The sequence below is a fragment of the Garra rufa genome, chromosome 1 (genome assembly GCF_049309525.1).
Source record: "Garra rufa chromosome 1, GarRuf1.0, whole genome shotgun sequence".
NCBI classification, from domain to species: Eukaryota; Metazoa; Chordata; class Actinopteri; order Cypriniformes; family Cyprinidae; genus Garra; species Garra rufa.
In genome coordinates this window covers 21492159-21510251 of record NC_133361.1, presented here as the reverse complement: position 1 = coordinate 21510251, position 18093 = coordinate 21492159, and the positions used below count along the sequence as shown (strand labels likewise).

Below are 18093 nucleotides of genomic sequence, written 5' to 3'. Positions count from 1 at the left end.
AGTTTAGGTTAAACACAAATAAGCACAAACCGCATTAATACATTCATAAATAACACTGGTAAATAAAGCGAAGTGTTATAATCATAGGCGGAGGGTGAACCAGCTCCATAAGGCTAACTCATAAACTCCTCTTTTTAGGAAAGAAAACAGACGCAGGTGTCACGTAGGCCAATAAAATATTTTTAATGGGACTGAATTGTATTTAATGTGATTACAAATTAATAAAAACATTAGAAATTGGTTATTTTAACGTTTCATTTCAAGTTATTCAAACAGCGATAGGCCTATTCAGAATACTACATTATCACTAACTTTGCAAATCTCACTCACCAAAAAAACAAACAAACAAATATATATATATATATAAAATAGGCACATACAGGATTTCTTCCAAGGGTACGCAGTTTTTTTTTTTTTTTTTTGCGGAGGCCAAATGATGACGGCTTATACTCAACAAAATGGTAGAATAGGTAGAATCTATCAAAAGCAAGCATTCCGCTATTAAATTAGTTCGGTTAAAAAATGGAAAAGTGATTATATTTCTTTTAGGTTTTTTATTAAGTTAATTTAGCAAGACGTTTGAAGCATTTTTGTTCGTATATTGTACGTTAAATGTTTTTAAAGTAATGATGATAAGCGGCCAGAGGCAGTGAGCGATCATCTATATTTGATCAGTTTAGCTTTCTCAAAGCATAAGGACTTGCCTAAATTAAAATCTATGTATAAAACAGTTCAAGCATATCACACATGTTACTTTAAACGTTTAACCTTGATAAATGCGCGCTGTTGGATGAATATGCAATCGTTTTATGTGGAGACTTGAAGGGAGCTGAAGCAGCTTGAAATGGAGGCACCAGTGCAATCACTTTTTGTGTGTGAAAACAATCAAGAAAACATTTCTTCATTTTTACTCATAAAGGTAGGAGTAATACATCATTCTGACCTGTAACGGGTCTTTTTTTTTGTGCACTCACAATAGCCTATAAACAACTCGTCCTGTGTTTATAAAATAAAGGAAAACAGAATGCGCTTTCTGCCGTCTGTTCTTGAACAGCATCGCTTCACAATGAACACAGAAAGCTTTAAATTACCACTCTAAAACGAAATAATTCAAATCGAAAATAGAAACATTCATTATGTAATCTGTAAAGATGAAAGATATTTCTATATAAAGGCACGTCCAAAGAAGAGATGGCGAGTAATTTTTTTCTTCATCTCCATTACTGATAAATGTCTAAAATATAAAAATAAGGAAAAGCCTAAAACAGGCCCGATTATATTTATTTTTTAATTCTATTCAAATTAAAATGTTATAGAATATACTATAAAATTATAATTATAATTACAAATTATACTGGCATAAGGTATATTAAAACTTTAATTATTGTAGCTGTTTATATTTTCAGATTTTTATGTTTCTCTGTTCTAAATATCTTAAAATTTAGAGGATTTGCTGCAACGCAATTTTGTCCGATATGCAAATTATTTATTAGCCTATTAGTATTTTAATCCATACGCAAATGCTTTAATAACACCGTTAAAAATTACTTTATTGCATCCAGATGCTTTTAAAGAACTTTTCAATATACATGTTATCTTATATCTTAAATGTTCTTGTATCTTAAATGTAAACCATGATTTCGATGTATTCCCTGTGTAATGAATCTCTTACTTAGCTACATTGTAGGTGCGTCTGAGCTTTGTTGTTTATGATTTTTTTTTTTAATCAAGAGTTGCGAGCACTCAACAAAACTGATAAGACTCATTTGAACGCATTCCTAAACTCAACAGAATCGTGTGTGATTGGTTATAATACGCAACACTGTAAAAATGCCTGAAAAGAATTACGGTGCAGATCTTAATGTAATGCCGCAATTGCTTTCTATTCATTTTCATTTTATTAGCAACAGACGCAATATATTGAATTTGTTTGTGCAGGGGAGTAGGGCCTATGTCCAATTTAGGTGCTTTTTTTTTTTTGCCCCAGGTCCCGGTGGCCAGGGGAAGGCTAAGCCTTCCCTATAGCCTTACACACGCTCCGCCTATTGTTTATAATGTACAATCATTAAACACAATAAATAGCCTATACTATTTTAAATGGTTTTCAGAACAAAACAAGACAACAAAACAGTGTTTACATTTATTTCTGGCATCTCGTTGTCCTTTCCGTGAACTTTCGTAGAGCGCCGCTCACCACAAATGAACCAACTCAATAGCATATGCTGTACCAAAGTTGACATATAACTCTGTTGTTTATATATATATATATATATATATATATATATATATATATAATTTAAACTTCTTTATTGGGTTAAATTTCTTATTTTCTTGTCTTTCCTTATTTGCTTGTCTATTCACTTGTGCTTATATGAGTATCATAAAATAACATGGGATGTCATTAATGAACCTTTTTAAATGCAAAAATTAAAAAAAGTATAAAAATCGAGTGCTTGATAATGCCTAAATGTAAATCATAAAGCAAAGCATTAAAAATAGAAGCAGTCATGACCGGCAATACTGTTGAGCAACTAGAGCTAAAGAATTTATTAAAAAGCCATTAGGGCATCTAGTGGTGAAAACATGGCATTACATAAGAGTATTTTCTTTCTCGCCACTAAATGCCTCCAATTTGCCTCTTTGCACTGGAATAATAGGCATATTAAAAAACATTTTCTTTAAAATGGCCATCCAAAATATGGAGCATTTTATTTAGAACCAAAATCAATGCACATTATGTGTTAATAATTTCTAGAAATTGCTGCAAACACAGCCAAACGTCTGTCCTGATTAATCTTATTCAAATATGTTCACAGCACGGAGTTTTTGGGACTATTGAGAGCTCCATGAACTACATGACCGTGTGGCACGAGATCAAAGCATGTCACAACTCTTTCTCAGCGGTTCTGGTACAGCGATATTACTCTGCAATATGCAGATATGTCGTACACATTTGTGTCTGTCATTTTGTTGGATGTCATTTTACACAATTGTAGCTATTCACAATCAAAACACGGGTGTTTTGATCATTGTCTGTGTGTGCAAATCGGCATATTCAGCTTCTCACATCAGAGCTGCCAGTTCAAATTTCAACTTACAAATAGGAATATTATAATGACAAGCTTTCACGTTCAAATCAAGTGTTGCCTCTGTTTTACCTTCATACAGTATTCTCTGTAAGCTGGCAAGTGCAATCATTTAATGTCCGATTGCAGCTCAAAATTAAGCTTCTTTTGTTCATTTTAAAGCAAACTGGATTTTTCAGCTTATTTAATGGCAAATAACTAATGCAAATTGGATTACCACAAATGATCTGTGCTGAATTGGTCTGGTCTGGTTCTGTTCATCATTGATTGGATGAGAACCGTTCAATATTACTGGCTGTGGAAATCAATGGGTGTGACTCATTATACTATAAGCAAAGCGCCGTAAGTGACGCGCGCTCTGCGCAACCAAGACGGCGTTTTTTACGGCGTTAAATGACAAAATGAACGGCGTAAAAAGCGGCGCTTTTCTTGCACATTAAAACGCCGTAAAATACGGCGTCATTGACATATTTTCGCGCGTTTTTTACGGCGTTTATAGTCACAACAGCGTATTTTGCGGCGCTAATGCTGTTTAGAACGCCGTATTTAACGGCGTTTTGTATGTAAACGCGTTTCATCTATAGCGTAATTCTGACCCTTTTGGCTTGCCATAAACAACAGCAGAGCGGAGCTTACCAGTGGCAACATGCAACATGAGTACTAAATTCTTTATTAGTTTTGTAAGGGTAGTCTTGTTCTTGGGCATGTGACTAAGTTGTGCGTGTACAGAGCGCTGACTGTAGTTTTGCCGGAGAAGTACTTTCGGTTTCATTCTGAGTGGTGAATGTGCGTTCTTGAATGTAAATGAATGTATCTTTCTATACCCGTCATATTGCAATAATGTTACCGCTGTATGTCTGATTGTTGTCATCAGTTAATGTTGTAGTTCAGTCCATATAGAATGAGGAGAACCGGTGCGCGTGTAATTCACGTGTGTATGTTTAGCGCCATTTTATCGCATCGTAATTCTAATGAACGCATATAGATGTTACTGAGGTAAATACCCAGCAAACACAGTACGTTGTGAGGACGTCGCCAGTTGGTCGTCATTTGGTCAGCTTGACATTACTTTATTACCACGTCGTGAGGACGTCGTGGTAACGTTCCGATTTTTTTAATTTTGGCTAACGTCCCAGAAACGTCGTGGGCACGTCCTCAAAAGACGTCGCTAGTTGGTCGCATTGGGAACGTTATAGCGACGTGGTCAGCAGGTCCTCAAAAGACGTCGCTAGTTGGTCGCATGGGGAACGTTATAGAGACGTGGTCAGCAGGTCTCCAGATAGATTTTCATATAGCACTACAGTACATGTATTAAGCTTATTTTTTAAGGTGGATACCTTTTGGATAGCCTATAATATGGGGAATATACTGAATTGTTCAACATTTTGCATGATGACATGCATTATTATCTAAGTATAATATCTCATCCCGTCGTTTAAAATATAGATCAATGTTTGTCATCAGATTAATGACAAAACAAAAACCAAATAGTTTGCTTAGAAAATGGTGATAATTTATGGTTGTGAATGGTTTATTGAAAGAGGGCACTGGACAAATGTTTAAACCAGCGCACGTCACTTTCTGAGTTCTGTGTGCGCCGTGCGCGTGCCCGTCATTTTAACGGTCAACTTCCAGAAGACGGACAAGAAGGAAAAGGTAAGCACTATAAATCTACTCTTATTCATTGTTTTTTGCTAATATAACCTTAGATGTCATGTAAGATGAGTAGTGTTTTGTGTTTTTTGTAGGTTTTCTATATTAAATTAATAAATAAATGCGCTGTTTGGTTAACGTCGATTAGCTTAGGTCTGGAGGCGGTCTGTGGTAACGTTACGTTAACTATTAAAATCCTAAAATAAAATGTTATACCTTATTTTTAGTCTAGTTTGAAATTTACACACGATAAACTATACAGTATTCACTTTTCAAATTCTTTTAACTTTAACCGTAGTAGTTTGCCTGCCTGTCGCTCGCAATTATGTTCATGCTAGCCTAACGTTAGCCGTATTGTAAACTTAAATATAAACCACTAACGTTATATAAACTTTTAATTAGACCGAGGCTGCCGAAATCACATTCAGTGTATGTGGGATTAATAATATCCTGCTTTGCTGTCGAGTAACAGGCCTGATAATTGTCTTTAACGTTATGTTATTGGTGCCTGTTACATACATCATTTTTATGCTAGTAACTTTTAATTGACAGACAGATCTGATACTTTAGTTTTAACAAATATTTATCAAACTAATGGATCATTTTTTAGGTCCTTTCTTACTGCCAGTGAACCAGTTGAGTGAGTCAGTGATTTAGTGAGTTGCTTATCAGAAATGATGCTCATTGTTACCATGTAGTAGTTTTAGAATTTTGTCTGTTTTATTAACCTTTTATTGCACTAAATGTATTAAGCCTGTTTTTAAAAGTAGTAGTTTGAATGTTTTATACATTGTTTTAGTCATTTTATTCAAAACCAATATACTTTTTTATCAACAGGTGGAGAGAGTCTGGGCAGCAGCAACAAGACAACCATGAAAATGAGTAGGGATGGGTATCAAGAACAGGTACTGATTTGGTTTCTGACTTGTTCAGTATTAAGAAATTGATTAATAAACAGGACCAGTGGTGCTGTTATCGGTATTTTAGACACAACCACATATCATCCAAACCATCTCTAAGTGTATGGCAGCAAGGATCCAGGATCAAGAGATCATCCATCATGAAGACTATGTTCAATAGGAACCAGCAAATCCTGGGTGAAAAACTAAACCCAATTGTTTCAGACACAGCAATAGATTTAATTGATTTCAGTGGCTTACATGTTTATATTTCAGGCCTCCCTGACCATTCCTTTGTCCTGGATGTGAAGACATGCTGGAACTGCATTTCTCATGGTAGAAGTTGTGCAGTGGTATCCAGACATATAAGCAGCCTTCCTGGACCCACACAGCAAAATGCTCAGGAGGAGAGACAGGTAATCCACAGGGTAGGATTTCTCAATTCATTTACTCATAGCTAGATAGATATCAATTAATAGTCTAATTCCAGAGCCTGTGAGTGATTTAGTTTTTCCCTCAGTCAGGAGGAATTTTGTTAAAATTGTTGATGCTCATATAGTCGTCATATGTCGTGGTACCTTACAACAGTAGTTTTCAAACCTGGACATGGGGACACATAGCACTATACATTCTGCACATCTCTCTTTACTGACACACTTAGTTAGCTTAGTTCATGGAGCTCTTTCTTAAGGAGCTGATGATCTGAAGCAGGTGTGTTCAACAAGAGAGACATACAAAATGTGCAGTGTTGTGGGTCACCTGGACCACAATTGTAAGGACTGGAGCACCTCTTATGCTCCTGGTAATTTTTAAACATGTTTAAAAAATATTTGAGTTGGCCTGAATTTGACCAGTGTAAAGACTCTCGCCTATTACTAAATCATACACAACCGCATCTCTTTGCTGTGTTTCCCCCAGATTTGTTTGAGGCTGGACCTTGGTCTGTCTGGGGATCTGAGAACATGGCCTAGTTTAAGAAATTTTGTACTGTGCATTTTTAACTTAAATTTGTCTATCTGGTGCACTTTGTATTAAGAGCTCCAACCCATGGTCAGTGTGGAAATTTATCAAAGAAATGACATATCCCTCTTTTTGGTTATTGTAGACTCTTTGTGAATAGGGTTTAAGATAAATCTCCTAGCCAGGACACCTAATAGTAAGATCAAATTCTCTGTGAATATGGCCACAGATTCTGCCTTTCGTTTAGAAGCTGGAGAATCACTTAATATTTCAAAAGGAATATTCACAGTTTTATACAAACTTATCCAAATTGTCTATAAAATTAATTAATTATATTTATTTGTTTATATTTTATGTAAATTCAAGGGAAAGGTGAAAAATGAGAAGGTCTGGGAATGACTGAGGAAGGCAGCCGTGAGGAAAAGGAAGTAATCATCAGAACGTAAGTTCTTTGCAATCTGTGCATTGTTTATTACAAGGTGTGTTTTCATTTAAATGTAGTAATGTACACTGCTGGACAAATTTATGTGATCAAAGCTGAATTTTCAACATCAATACTCCAGTTGTAAGTGTTCAAAATCATTCTAATATGATGTGTGGAAAACAGTTCTGTTGCCCAGTATTTTTGTGTACACTAGGTTGGAGTCACTTAAGGTTTTTTTTTTTTTCTCTTTATGAAGACCTTAATAGCAAGGATGCATTAAACTGATCTGAAGTGGTAGTAAAGACATTTATAATGTTACAAAAGATTTTTAAAAACTATGTATTCATAAAATAATCCTAAAAAAATCACAGTTTACACAGAAATATTAAGTAGCACAACTGTTTTCAACATTGATAATAATCAAAAATGTTTCTTGAGCATCAAATCATATGAGAATGATCATGTGAAACTGGAGTAAAGGCTACTGAAAAATTCAGCTTTGCCTCACAGGAAAGAAATACATTTTAAATTGTATTTGAATTTTTTTAATTAAAATATTTCACAGTATTATTGTTTTGTATTGTAAGTTAAATATAAATATAGCTTTGGTGTGCAGAAGAGACTTCTATCGAAAAACATTAAAAAAACTTAAAGACTGCAGATTTTTGACTGGTTGTGTACATACATTAGCAACATTAACAAGGTGATTCTCCCTTTCAGCTGCCAGAGAAGGATATTGATACAGCCTCAGGATAGTGAAGAGGAGGAAAAACACCTTTGACATAATTTTCTCATACATTTGACATGTGTTATAATAAAAACAATAAACCTGACTACAATAAAATGGTACATTTTATTAAAAGTTTCTAGTTTGCAAAGAATCTGGAGTCTGTGACACTGCACTAGAGGTACTCTTTGCTGAATAATACCAAGTGCTGAGCAGGAACCTTATTCTTTAGCAAAACTCCTCATCAACTCTCCAAGAGTAGATCAAGAGTGAAGTGTCACCCTCCTATCCTTTCCTCAGAAGAGCGTACCTTCTGCTGCTGTGGTAAGAAAGACACTCTTATTTTTCTCTCACAACTGTCCAGAACCTAAATTCTCAGCAAAGAGTCTTCTCCACAGCTGGGAACAGAGATCTCAGATTTTTCTGCCATTTTTAAGTCAGCAGGCTCATTTTCTGTATGTTTTTTGGGAGGGCCTAATACAGGGGAGATGTAATCTCTACATTGTTATATTAATATGTCCTTACTGCTTATTAATGTTGCTATTTTCTTTATTTCTGTTATCTTCTGAGAAGAACTATGGTCCTTTGGTAATTGTAATATTGTTTAGGTTTTGCTTCTGATAGTGATGCAGTATTAAAGCCACCAATATTACCACCAGATATTTGTAGCAGGTGTTTCATACACAGGACACTCAGAAAACAAATTCACTTAAAGTAATACAGAAATCTTTGTATCAGTATTTTTGAACCAAATTAGGGGAGTTGTGTTACTAAGAGTACCTGATAATTATTACTATACTATACCCATCATTAATGAAATATTTAATCTTTTTCAATAAAAGTAAAACATTTGAATCAGTGGTTGTATTATTCATTGATTATTATGTACTTTATGTATTGATGTGTTCAATTATCTGTGCTCATGACTTGGCAACACTTTACATGGTTAAATAATAGGTGTCATGTTTAAAATGCAATGGCTTAGTATTTGTAGAAAATAACACTGAATAAATGGTGATTTAATAAATGAATGCACTGTGTTGTTGCTAATTTTCTGTTAGAATTTAATGATTTTGTATTGGTTTGCATGTATGCAGTGAATATTCACAAAAAAATCTATAACAATTAAAAAACGTAAGAAATTAGTGTTTTATTTTTTACAGCAGAAATGAGTTTGTCAATATATACTGATTTCAAGGTGGTAGGAGCACATCCTCGGACAGGACTAAAGGTGAGAAGTAAATGTTAAAAATACAGGGAAGGTGCTAGTTTGGTCGTTAGGACGTACTTGTCACGTCCTAGCAACGTAACACTATAACGTCGCTACGACGAATATGGGAATCACAAAGTTACGTCGCTGGTACGTTATTTGGAACGTCGCCGCGACCAATGTGGTCCTTTATAGTCACGTCCTCACGACGTGCCAGTTTGGTCGTGGAGACGTACTCACCACGTTCCAGCGACGTACAAAATAACGTCGCTACGACGAATATGGGAATCACAAAGTTACGTCGCTGGAACGTTATTTGGTACGTCGCTGCGACGAATATGGTCCGGTCCAGTAACGTCGTCACGACGTAATTGTGTTAGCTGGGATGTTTATGTTTCCTATAAACAGACAGATTCTGATATATCATATTTAATTCAGCCTAAACCACATTTTACTACCTTTATCCTAATGACTGCAATGCTGGATAATACAAATAACAAGCAGAGAACATTTACAATATCAAAGGACATAGTCGTGCGAGGTGCACTTTAATATAAATAAATCTCTTCCCCATGCGGCGCGTTAAGGCGACGTGGCCACTCTATGCGTGTGTTTATATCACGACAAGTTTCTGAAGCATCCTAGAACCGACTCTCTGCACTGCATCGCTAAAGTTAGGCGCCTTTTTGACGGATAATATTAATAATCGTCTTGCTATCGTCAAACCCTGGTGAAAAAAACAGCATATGCTGCTTAGGTATGTTTTGGTGCTGGGATGCTGGTTTATGCTGGTCCTTTGCTGGTTCATGCTGGTTCTTTGGCTGGTTAATGCTGGTCCTTGACCAGCAACATGACCAGCATAAATCAGCAAAGGACCAGCATGTTTTTTTCAGCAGGGAAGGCATCAGCAACTTAACCCTAACTTGGTGGTTCTTCAAGATCTTGACTGTAGCCTATTTCTAGAGGTTTTTTTTCTTCAATATAGTTAATTTAGAGTTAGTTTCATTTCTACAAATGGTGCAAACTCTGCTAGATTATAGATCAAAGATTCCCATCCCCCTGCCATTCTGTGATCGGCAGTGATCGGCAATCGGCAGATCATGATCTTGGTGATCGGTAATCGGTGATCGGCCCCAAAAATGCTGATCGGAGCATCTCTATTAAGAATTAGGGAAAACTGTTTTTTTTTCCAGTTTGAGTCAAAATGACCATGTGTTTAACACTATTATATCTCTAACATTTAAAGCTTTATGTATTTGTGATATGATCTAATATACATTTTTGTTCATATTTCTAAATCTGTTGTGCATATGTCAAACTCCATCATACTATACAAATAACCCATTGGTTCGTTCATAGCAGTATGTCCCATAAGTCAGTTCATGACGTTGGTAATATTTTCACATATTTTCATCACAAGGATCCTCAGAAGTGAATGGGTGCCGTCAGAATTAGCTGATAAAAACATCACAGTAATCCACAAGTCATCCGCATGTCTATTTAATCTACAATTAAAGTCTCATGCAGCAAAAAGCTGCATGTTTATAAGAAAAAAATCCATCATTAAGATGTTTTTAACTTTAAACTGTTGCTTCTGGCCAAAATATGGGCTTATAATCCATAATAATGCTTTCTCCAGTGAAAAAGTCCATCTTCTGTTGTCCTCTCACATCAAAATTTAATTTTAATTTTAATTTCAATTTTAATTAAATCATATTTGTTTTTGCTTGTAAACAGTGCTTGATTTGTGCATATTTCTTTCCTGATTCAGACGAGACAACTTTTTTACAGGAGAAAGCAATATTGAGGATAGAGGACTCGTATTTTAGTTGGAAACAATGGTTTGAAGTTAAAAATGACGATTTGTTTCTCACAAACACGCAGCTTTTCATTTCACAAGACATTAAGTGATTTACTGGAGTGGTGTGGATTACTTGTGGATTATTGTGATGTTTCTATCAGCTGTTTGGACTCTCATTCTGATGGCACCCATTTACTGCAGAGGATCCACTGGTGCAGATGAAGAAAGAAGTACATTTTTAGCAACCGTTCATTTTTGGATGAACTCTTCCTTTAATACCTGACAGGCTTATGTCTGGTCTAAGCAGGCTACTATTAGAAAAGCGTCATGATTATGTCTCCAGATCCAGTAAGCTGATCAGCTGCTTCTCCTGACTCACTGCAGTCTGTTAGGTACCAGGACCTCTTCTGGCTCTCCTCTGAGCCCACACTAATTTACCTGGGACTTTTGCAAGACTTTTTTTCGCTTGCATCTGAGGTGGGATTCTCCTGACGGGGAGTCTTGGCGGCATCCAAAGTTTTGGCCTGGGAATTTTTCCTTCTTGGATCTCATCTACAAAGCTTTCTATTTTGTCAAACTTGTTGGTCAGCTTCGCCAGGTTGTCCTTAAGAGTGTTGAACTGCGTATAAAGGTCTCCCACAGCGTCCGACAGGGGCTGGATTCTGTACGTAAAAAATAAAATATATATATTAAAACATGCAGGGTATAAGTTTGTCCTAAGCCTAAAGCCATGTATTAAATGTAGGCAAATAGTCCTGCAGAACAATAATTCCTCAAATTGTGTGGTTTGCAAGAGGAGAGGTCATAACATAGAGATTTTAGAGTGGATGTGTTTAATTTGGGCCAGAAATTATCAACAACAACAACAACAACAAAAAAAAAACTGACTTGGTAAATCCTACACCAATTTTCTTTAAGTTTAGGTGAATAGCAGAAAAGTTAAAACGTAATAATAAAATATATATATAATAAAATTTTAATTTTATTAAAGGTCATTCAAATTAAAAGCAAAAACTAAGTTAAATGCAATTCAATAATTTCTATTAATTAAATTCTATTAATTTTAATTTTAATGTCTATATTGTTTTAAAGAACTTTCATTTCAGTTTTATTAATTTTATTACATCAAGTTAAACTAAATAAATTAAATAAATTAATCTGTTGTATTGACAACAGGTTAAAATAAAATATTTTAATATTAAAAAATGTAAACTAATGTATTCTATTACATTTTAATTACATTTTTTATTACTTTTGTAATGTCTAAATATTAATGATGAATTAATTTATGAGATATGTTGTATTGGCAACAGGCTGAAATTATATATATATATATAAAATATATATGTTTATATAAAAAATGTAAACCAATGTAAATTTAAAACTATTTTTTTCAGAATAATTAAAAAAATTGTTGAAAAGCAAAATCTTAAAAAAAAAACTTTATATATCTTTATATATGTTTGGCTAAAATAAAAAACGTTAATTTTGTATTGATTAAATTCTACTAATTTCTAATTACAGTTTCTAAATACAATTCTATTAATTTTTAAATGTCTACATAGTTTTAATAGTTTATTATTTTTCTTACCCCATTGGCAGATTATTTTGCTTGTATCAAGCAAAAATGCACTTAATTTTGACTCATTTTATCTGTAAACAATACAATAATTTTTACTAATCTAGAAAATCCTTCTTGATTTAAGAATTTTTAGATACTTTTGTTGGAAGACAACAAATCTAAGTAAAAAAAAAAGGATTTTGTTGCAGTGTAATATCCCTGATCTATTCTAGCGGTTTATTTAATTTTCTTATTTAAATCAAGTCATGTTTTTTTTTTTTGTTGTTGTTCTTTTTTATTTCTAGAAAAAAATCATAATCAAAAATCATACAAATCAGGGGCTTAAACTGTATCCATGTCAAAAATTACTGACAATTAATGGTTGTAAAAATCACAACTTTAATATGAAATAAATGTTAAACACCACATATAAACACCATTTACTAAAAGCTTACCATCTTTCACTGTTACTTTAAAAAATACAAAAAAGTAAACCAATGTAAATTCAATGTACTTTTTTGCAGAAAAAATGGTAAAAGGCAAAATCTTTTTTTAACTTTAAATTTAATAAATAAATTTAAATTTATTTTTGTTTATGGTTATAGATTTAGTTTTAGTTAACTATAATATTCCTGATCCATTCTGCCATTTTACATTTATTGTCTCATTAAAACCAGTAACTTTAGATTTCATGAATGTGTTTATATAATTTTTATTGCTAGAAAAAAATCATAAACAAAAATCCACATTAACAAAAAAGCACATGTAAACACCTTTTTCTGAAAGTTTACCCTCTTTCACTGTTACTTTAAAAATTATAAACCACTTGTAAATTCAAAGCTAACTTTTTTGCAGAAAAGTAGAAAAAATGGTGAAAAGCAATATATATATATATATATATATATAGAAATGTATCTATTAATTAAATTCTATTCATTTTAAATTAATTATTCCTGTTAATTCTGAAATGTCTATATAGTTTTATTTTAAGTTTTAGTTATTCTAGTACATGAAGTTTAGTACATCAACATTTATGAGACAGGATGCAGTTTATGTCAATTAAAGATTTTTTTATTTCAATTGAATTTTTTTTTTTATGGTTAAAGATTTAGTTTTAGTTACCTATAAAAATCCTGATCCATTCTGCCATTTTACATTTATTTTCTCAATATATATATATACACACACACACACACACACACACACACACACACACACACACACACACACACACACACACACACACACACACACACACACATTTTTACCTAAAAAACTAAAATTAATTAATTAACCAGTGTTATTTTATTATGATTTTTTTATTAATTAATGAATTAATTAATATATGAGTATAATTATTTTGTAATTCATTTTGAATTTGTTTGCTTTTTATATAAATAAGGTTGTATACATTTTGCTTTATGTTTTTGTTTTGTTATTTGTATTTACTTTTTTTATTATTTGTCAGTGTAGGTTTTATTCATTTTATTTCAGTTTTACTTTGAGTTATTTTAGTACGTCATTTCAAACTGAATTAAAATGAGAATTCTTGTCTTGGCAACTATCCAAAATAAAATGATGAAAGTTCTTTAAGGTTTTAGCTAATATAATATAATATAATATAATATAATATAATATAATATAATATAATATAATATAATATAATATAATATAATATAATATAATATAATGTAATATAATATAATATAATATAATATAATATAATATAATATAATATAATATAATATAATATAAAATTTCCATTCTGGCATGTTTAAATATAATTTTTAATATATTTATATGATTAACTATAAAATATTAAATTAAATATATTTAAATCACTAAATAGTATTTTAATAATGTGTATTTAGTTTTTATGAGATCTGCCATTTTACATTATTTTCTCATTAAAACCAGTAACTCAAGATTTCATTCATGTGTTTATTACATTTTTATTGCTAGAAAAAAATAAGAGCTTGTTCTTAATTGACTTGCCTGGTTAAATAAAGGTTAAAAAAATTGTATATGTATGAAAACGAATGACAAGGTTGTAAAAACGACCCTTATATGAAATAAATGCACATATAAACACAATTTTCGGAAAGTTTAGCATCTTACACTATTACTTCAATAAATGTAAATTCAAAGCTACCCTTTTTTGCAGAAAAAGTTGGGGGGGAAAAAGGCGAAAACCAGAATCTTCAAAATAACTTTATATATATATATATATATATATATATATATATATATAAATTTATTTTCACCTAAAATCATGCAAATCAGGGGTTTAAACTGTATTTAAAATTATGCATGTGCAAAATTACTGACAATTACTAAAAAACTAACAAAAACAGAAAAGTAAAGTAAATGGTAAAAAGCAAAACCTAAAAAAAACCCTCATATATCCATATACATTTTTACCTAAAATTCACTTCACTTAAAAAGTCAACAACCCATGCCTAGAATCTACATTGTGTTTCAATTGTTATGTTTTAATTAACGTACTTAGATGCCAGGATCTGGATTAAACGGAGGTGACACATTTTGCTGGCGCAGAGGTCAGGTTATAAAAGTAACTGCTGATTTGTAGCAGGACTAGTTATAAATGAGGTCATAATTGTGCACAAGAAATCTTTCATGTGTGATTAATGGTGCTTGAAGCTGCTGTGCAGACTTTAGGCTTGGGATCAAAGGTCCAGCACCTTAATGAAAGCACATGTTCGGCGGATTAGTTGGTTTATTTTAGTCAAAGCATATTTTGGATTAGTAATCATTTCCTTTTTTTGCCATATGATCCCAATTTTCTCCAGTTGCTGTGAAAAAAGAAAAAAGTCACAGAGAAAGTGTCCAGATGGCCTGAGGCTGGAGTGGACTGCAATATGCGTGCCATGGACAGACCGGACGTCATTTCATGAAACAAAACACCCTCTAAAGTCACCACAACACTTCATAACCCACCTGATGTATTCTGGCAAGATGGATGCATGATTGTTGACCAGCATGTCCTTCACCTGGTACATAATGGCGTATTTCCAGTTGTCCAGCACCTGCGTCAGGTTTGAACAGCTCTTGCTGTTTGGTTTGTCTGTGACGAGTAAACAAATTGACATCAGATGCATGTCTCTAAAACTTTTTTTCTACTTAAGTCAATTTATTCACACCTTTAAGCTTTAGATTTTACATCATTGCAGTCAGTATCAGGTCAGACCCAACTAAGTTGAACCGAAGCGCAACCAGAGGCACATTCGGGCAAATAAAATATAAAAAAGTGTGATTTTTTTATTTTTATTTTCTCAAAGGCCCCTAGAATATATATGCATTGTTTACGAAATAAACTAATAAAATGAAATGAAGCTCTCATTATTTTTTATGTTAGTAATAAAGGTACAGCATTTGCCAAGATCAGCTATTCAACTCTATTGCCAAAGTTAACCTAATAAAAATGAGCAAAGACTATTAAACATGGCCAAACACATATTTGAAATGTATGATAAAATATATACATCATCCATTACTACAAACTAGCAACCAGTGGTATTTTATTATCATTATCATTATTTTTTATGAATACATTTATATCAGTTTTTGTATTTGTTTTTGTTTTTATATTTTGTCCACATAGGTTTTGTTTGTTTATTTTACATTAGTATTTTAAGTTTATATTTTATGTTTAAGGTTTATGTTTAATATATCTATATTGTTGTTTCAGTTAATGTTTATTTTATTTAAAGTAATGATAGTTCTTTAATATAATATAATATACATCCTGGCATGTTTACTTGATTTTTTGTTTTAGTTTTTCATTCAAATCATTAACTAATGATTTAAGTTTATTTAATTCTTATTGCTGGAAAAATTACAAAAATCTAAAAGTTTTAAACTGTATTCATACATTGTAAAAAAAAAAAAAAAAAAAAAAAAAAGGAAATATAGAGCACAATGTAGTGTATTTGTGTATTTATATAGATTTTTTAAATATTTTATATAAAACATTTTTTTATTTTATATTTGCATGTTTTCTTTTTTTATAGTTGTTTCAGTTAAATTTGATCTTATTAAAAGTAATTAAAGTTCTTTAAGCTTTTATATAATATAATATAATATAATATAATATAATATAATATAATATAATATAATATAATATAATATAATAACCCTGATTCATTCCGGCACATTTAAAAAAAAATCCTCTAAATTATTAACTTAGTATTTTAATGATGAGTTTTTTAAATATTGATTAGCAGAAAATGACAAAATCAGAGTTTTAAAATGTATTTATACATTGTAAAAAAAATAGGGCACAATGTACTGTATTTAATAATTTATTGTATTATTAATTATTTACATTTTTAGTTTTATTCATTTTATTTCAGTTTTAGTTCAAGTTATTTTAGTATATCAATTTAAACTGAATTAAAATAAGAAATGTTGTCTTGGCAACTATATTAAATAAAATATGGTCTTTTTATAATTTATATAAATAGTTTGTTATTTTTATATTTGTGTATATATATATATATATATATCATATAAGTTTATATTTTATGTTTAAGATTGTTTTTTGTTGAAATATTTTCATATAGTTGTATTATTTAAAGTTTATATTTTTTTAAAGGAAAGTTCTTTAATAATATAATATAATATAATATAATATAATATAATATAATATAATATAATATAATATAATATAATATAATATAATATAATATAATATAATATAATATAATATAATATAATATAATATAATATAATAATCCAAAAGGGAAAGGGAATAATCCAAAAGGGAAATGTAAATCTAAAATGACTGGATAATGTCCTGGCAGAAAATTGTCTGTATATTTGGATTTTATTTTCTATTTTATTATTATTATTATTATTATTATTATTATTATTATTATTATTATTATTATTTTAAACAGAGTTTAAACAATGTTCAAAGTATGGCTCACAAAGGTAGTAGAAATCGCAACCCCCATATGAAATAAATGTAAAACAGCAAATATAATCTTTCATGTTAACATTCTGAGATGATTAAACATTTTCTTAAAATTTAGCATCCTTCAAAAATAGCATTAAGCATTTAGAGAATTATTTTGCAACCTGTTCATAAAAATACTTAGTTTTCTGAACTATTTTAGAGATATTCTACAAAAATCCTCACAACTTCTCTTTACGAGTGAAATGGTAGATAATTTGAGATTTTTCCAACATCAGTTCCTCACATCACCTGTGCCAACTAATAGAAAACACCAGTGTAAATCTCAAGAGACTATACCTCGGTGGTCCCACTCGGAGGTGTCCTGGGTCCCTTTCTTCTGTGCGGCACACAGACACACCAGAGACAGCAGGTTCACAGCGCTCCTCATCTTCATCCTCGGAGAAACAACAATGATGTAATTCAGGATGGACACAAAGCTACAGCATCTATTCCACAAACATTTATAAGAGGTTTACGACTTTCAGCATATGCTTCACACATTCACAAACACTTCAACGCTGGAATGAGTTAAAAAAAGGGCTTCATTGACTGGTCTGGTAAACAGATTGTTGACGAACACGCTGCGAGAACGTGTAGGATGAATGTCAAGCAGCTGCAGAAAACACACAGCATCTGCAAAGACTAAAAATGCTCCAAACAAGCTCTCACTGGAGTAGTTAAAGGTCAGGTTGCGGGCTGGGATAATATTTGAGTTGTGGTCCAGGGTAAATACCTCAGTTCCCGTGCTGGAGGTTTGTTGTCAGCGGAGACACTCGTGTATGAAATAATCCCCG

The 18093-nt window shown here is 31.8% G+C and overlaps 1 protein-coding gene across 1 annotated transcript; it reads right to left on the bottom strand.

Moving 5' to 3' along the window:
* Positions 1-9350: 9350 nt before the first annotated feature.
* On the bottom strand, positions 9351-18093 carry LOC141343987 (uncharacterized). Its single transcript, XM_073848706.1, has 4 exons — positions 18033-18093; positions 17597-17694; positions 15280-15406; positions 9351-11422 (listed from the first exon to the last, which is right to left on the bottom strand). The coding sequence occupies exons 2-4, from the start codon at positions 17691-17693 to the stop codon at positions 11149-11151; spliced, it is 498 nt and encodes a 165-aa protein (XP_073704807.1). The 5' UTR covers position 17694; positions 18033-18093; the 3' UTR covers positions 9351-11148.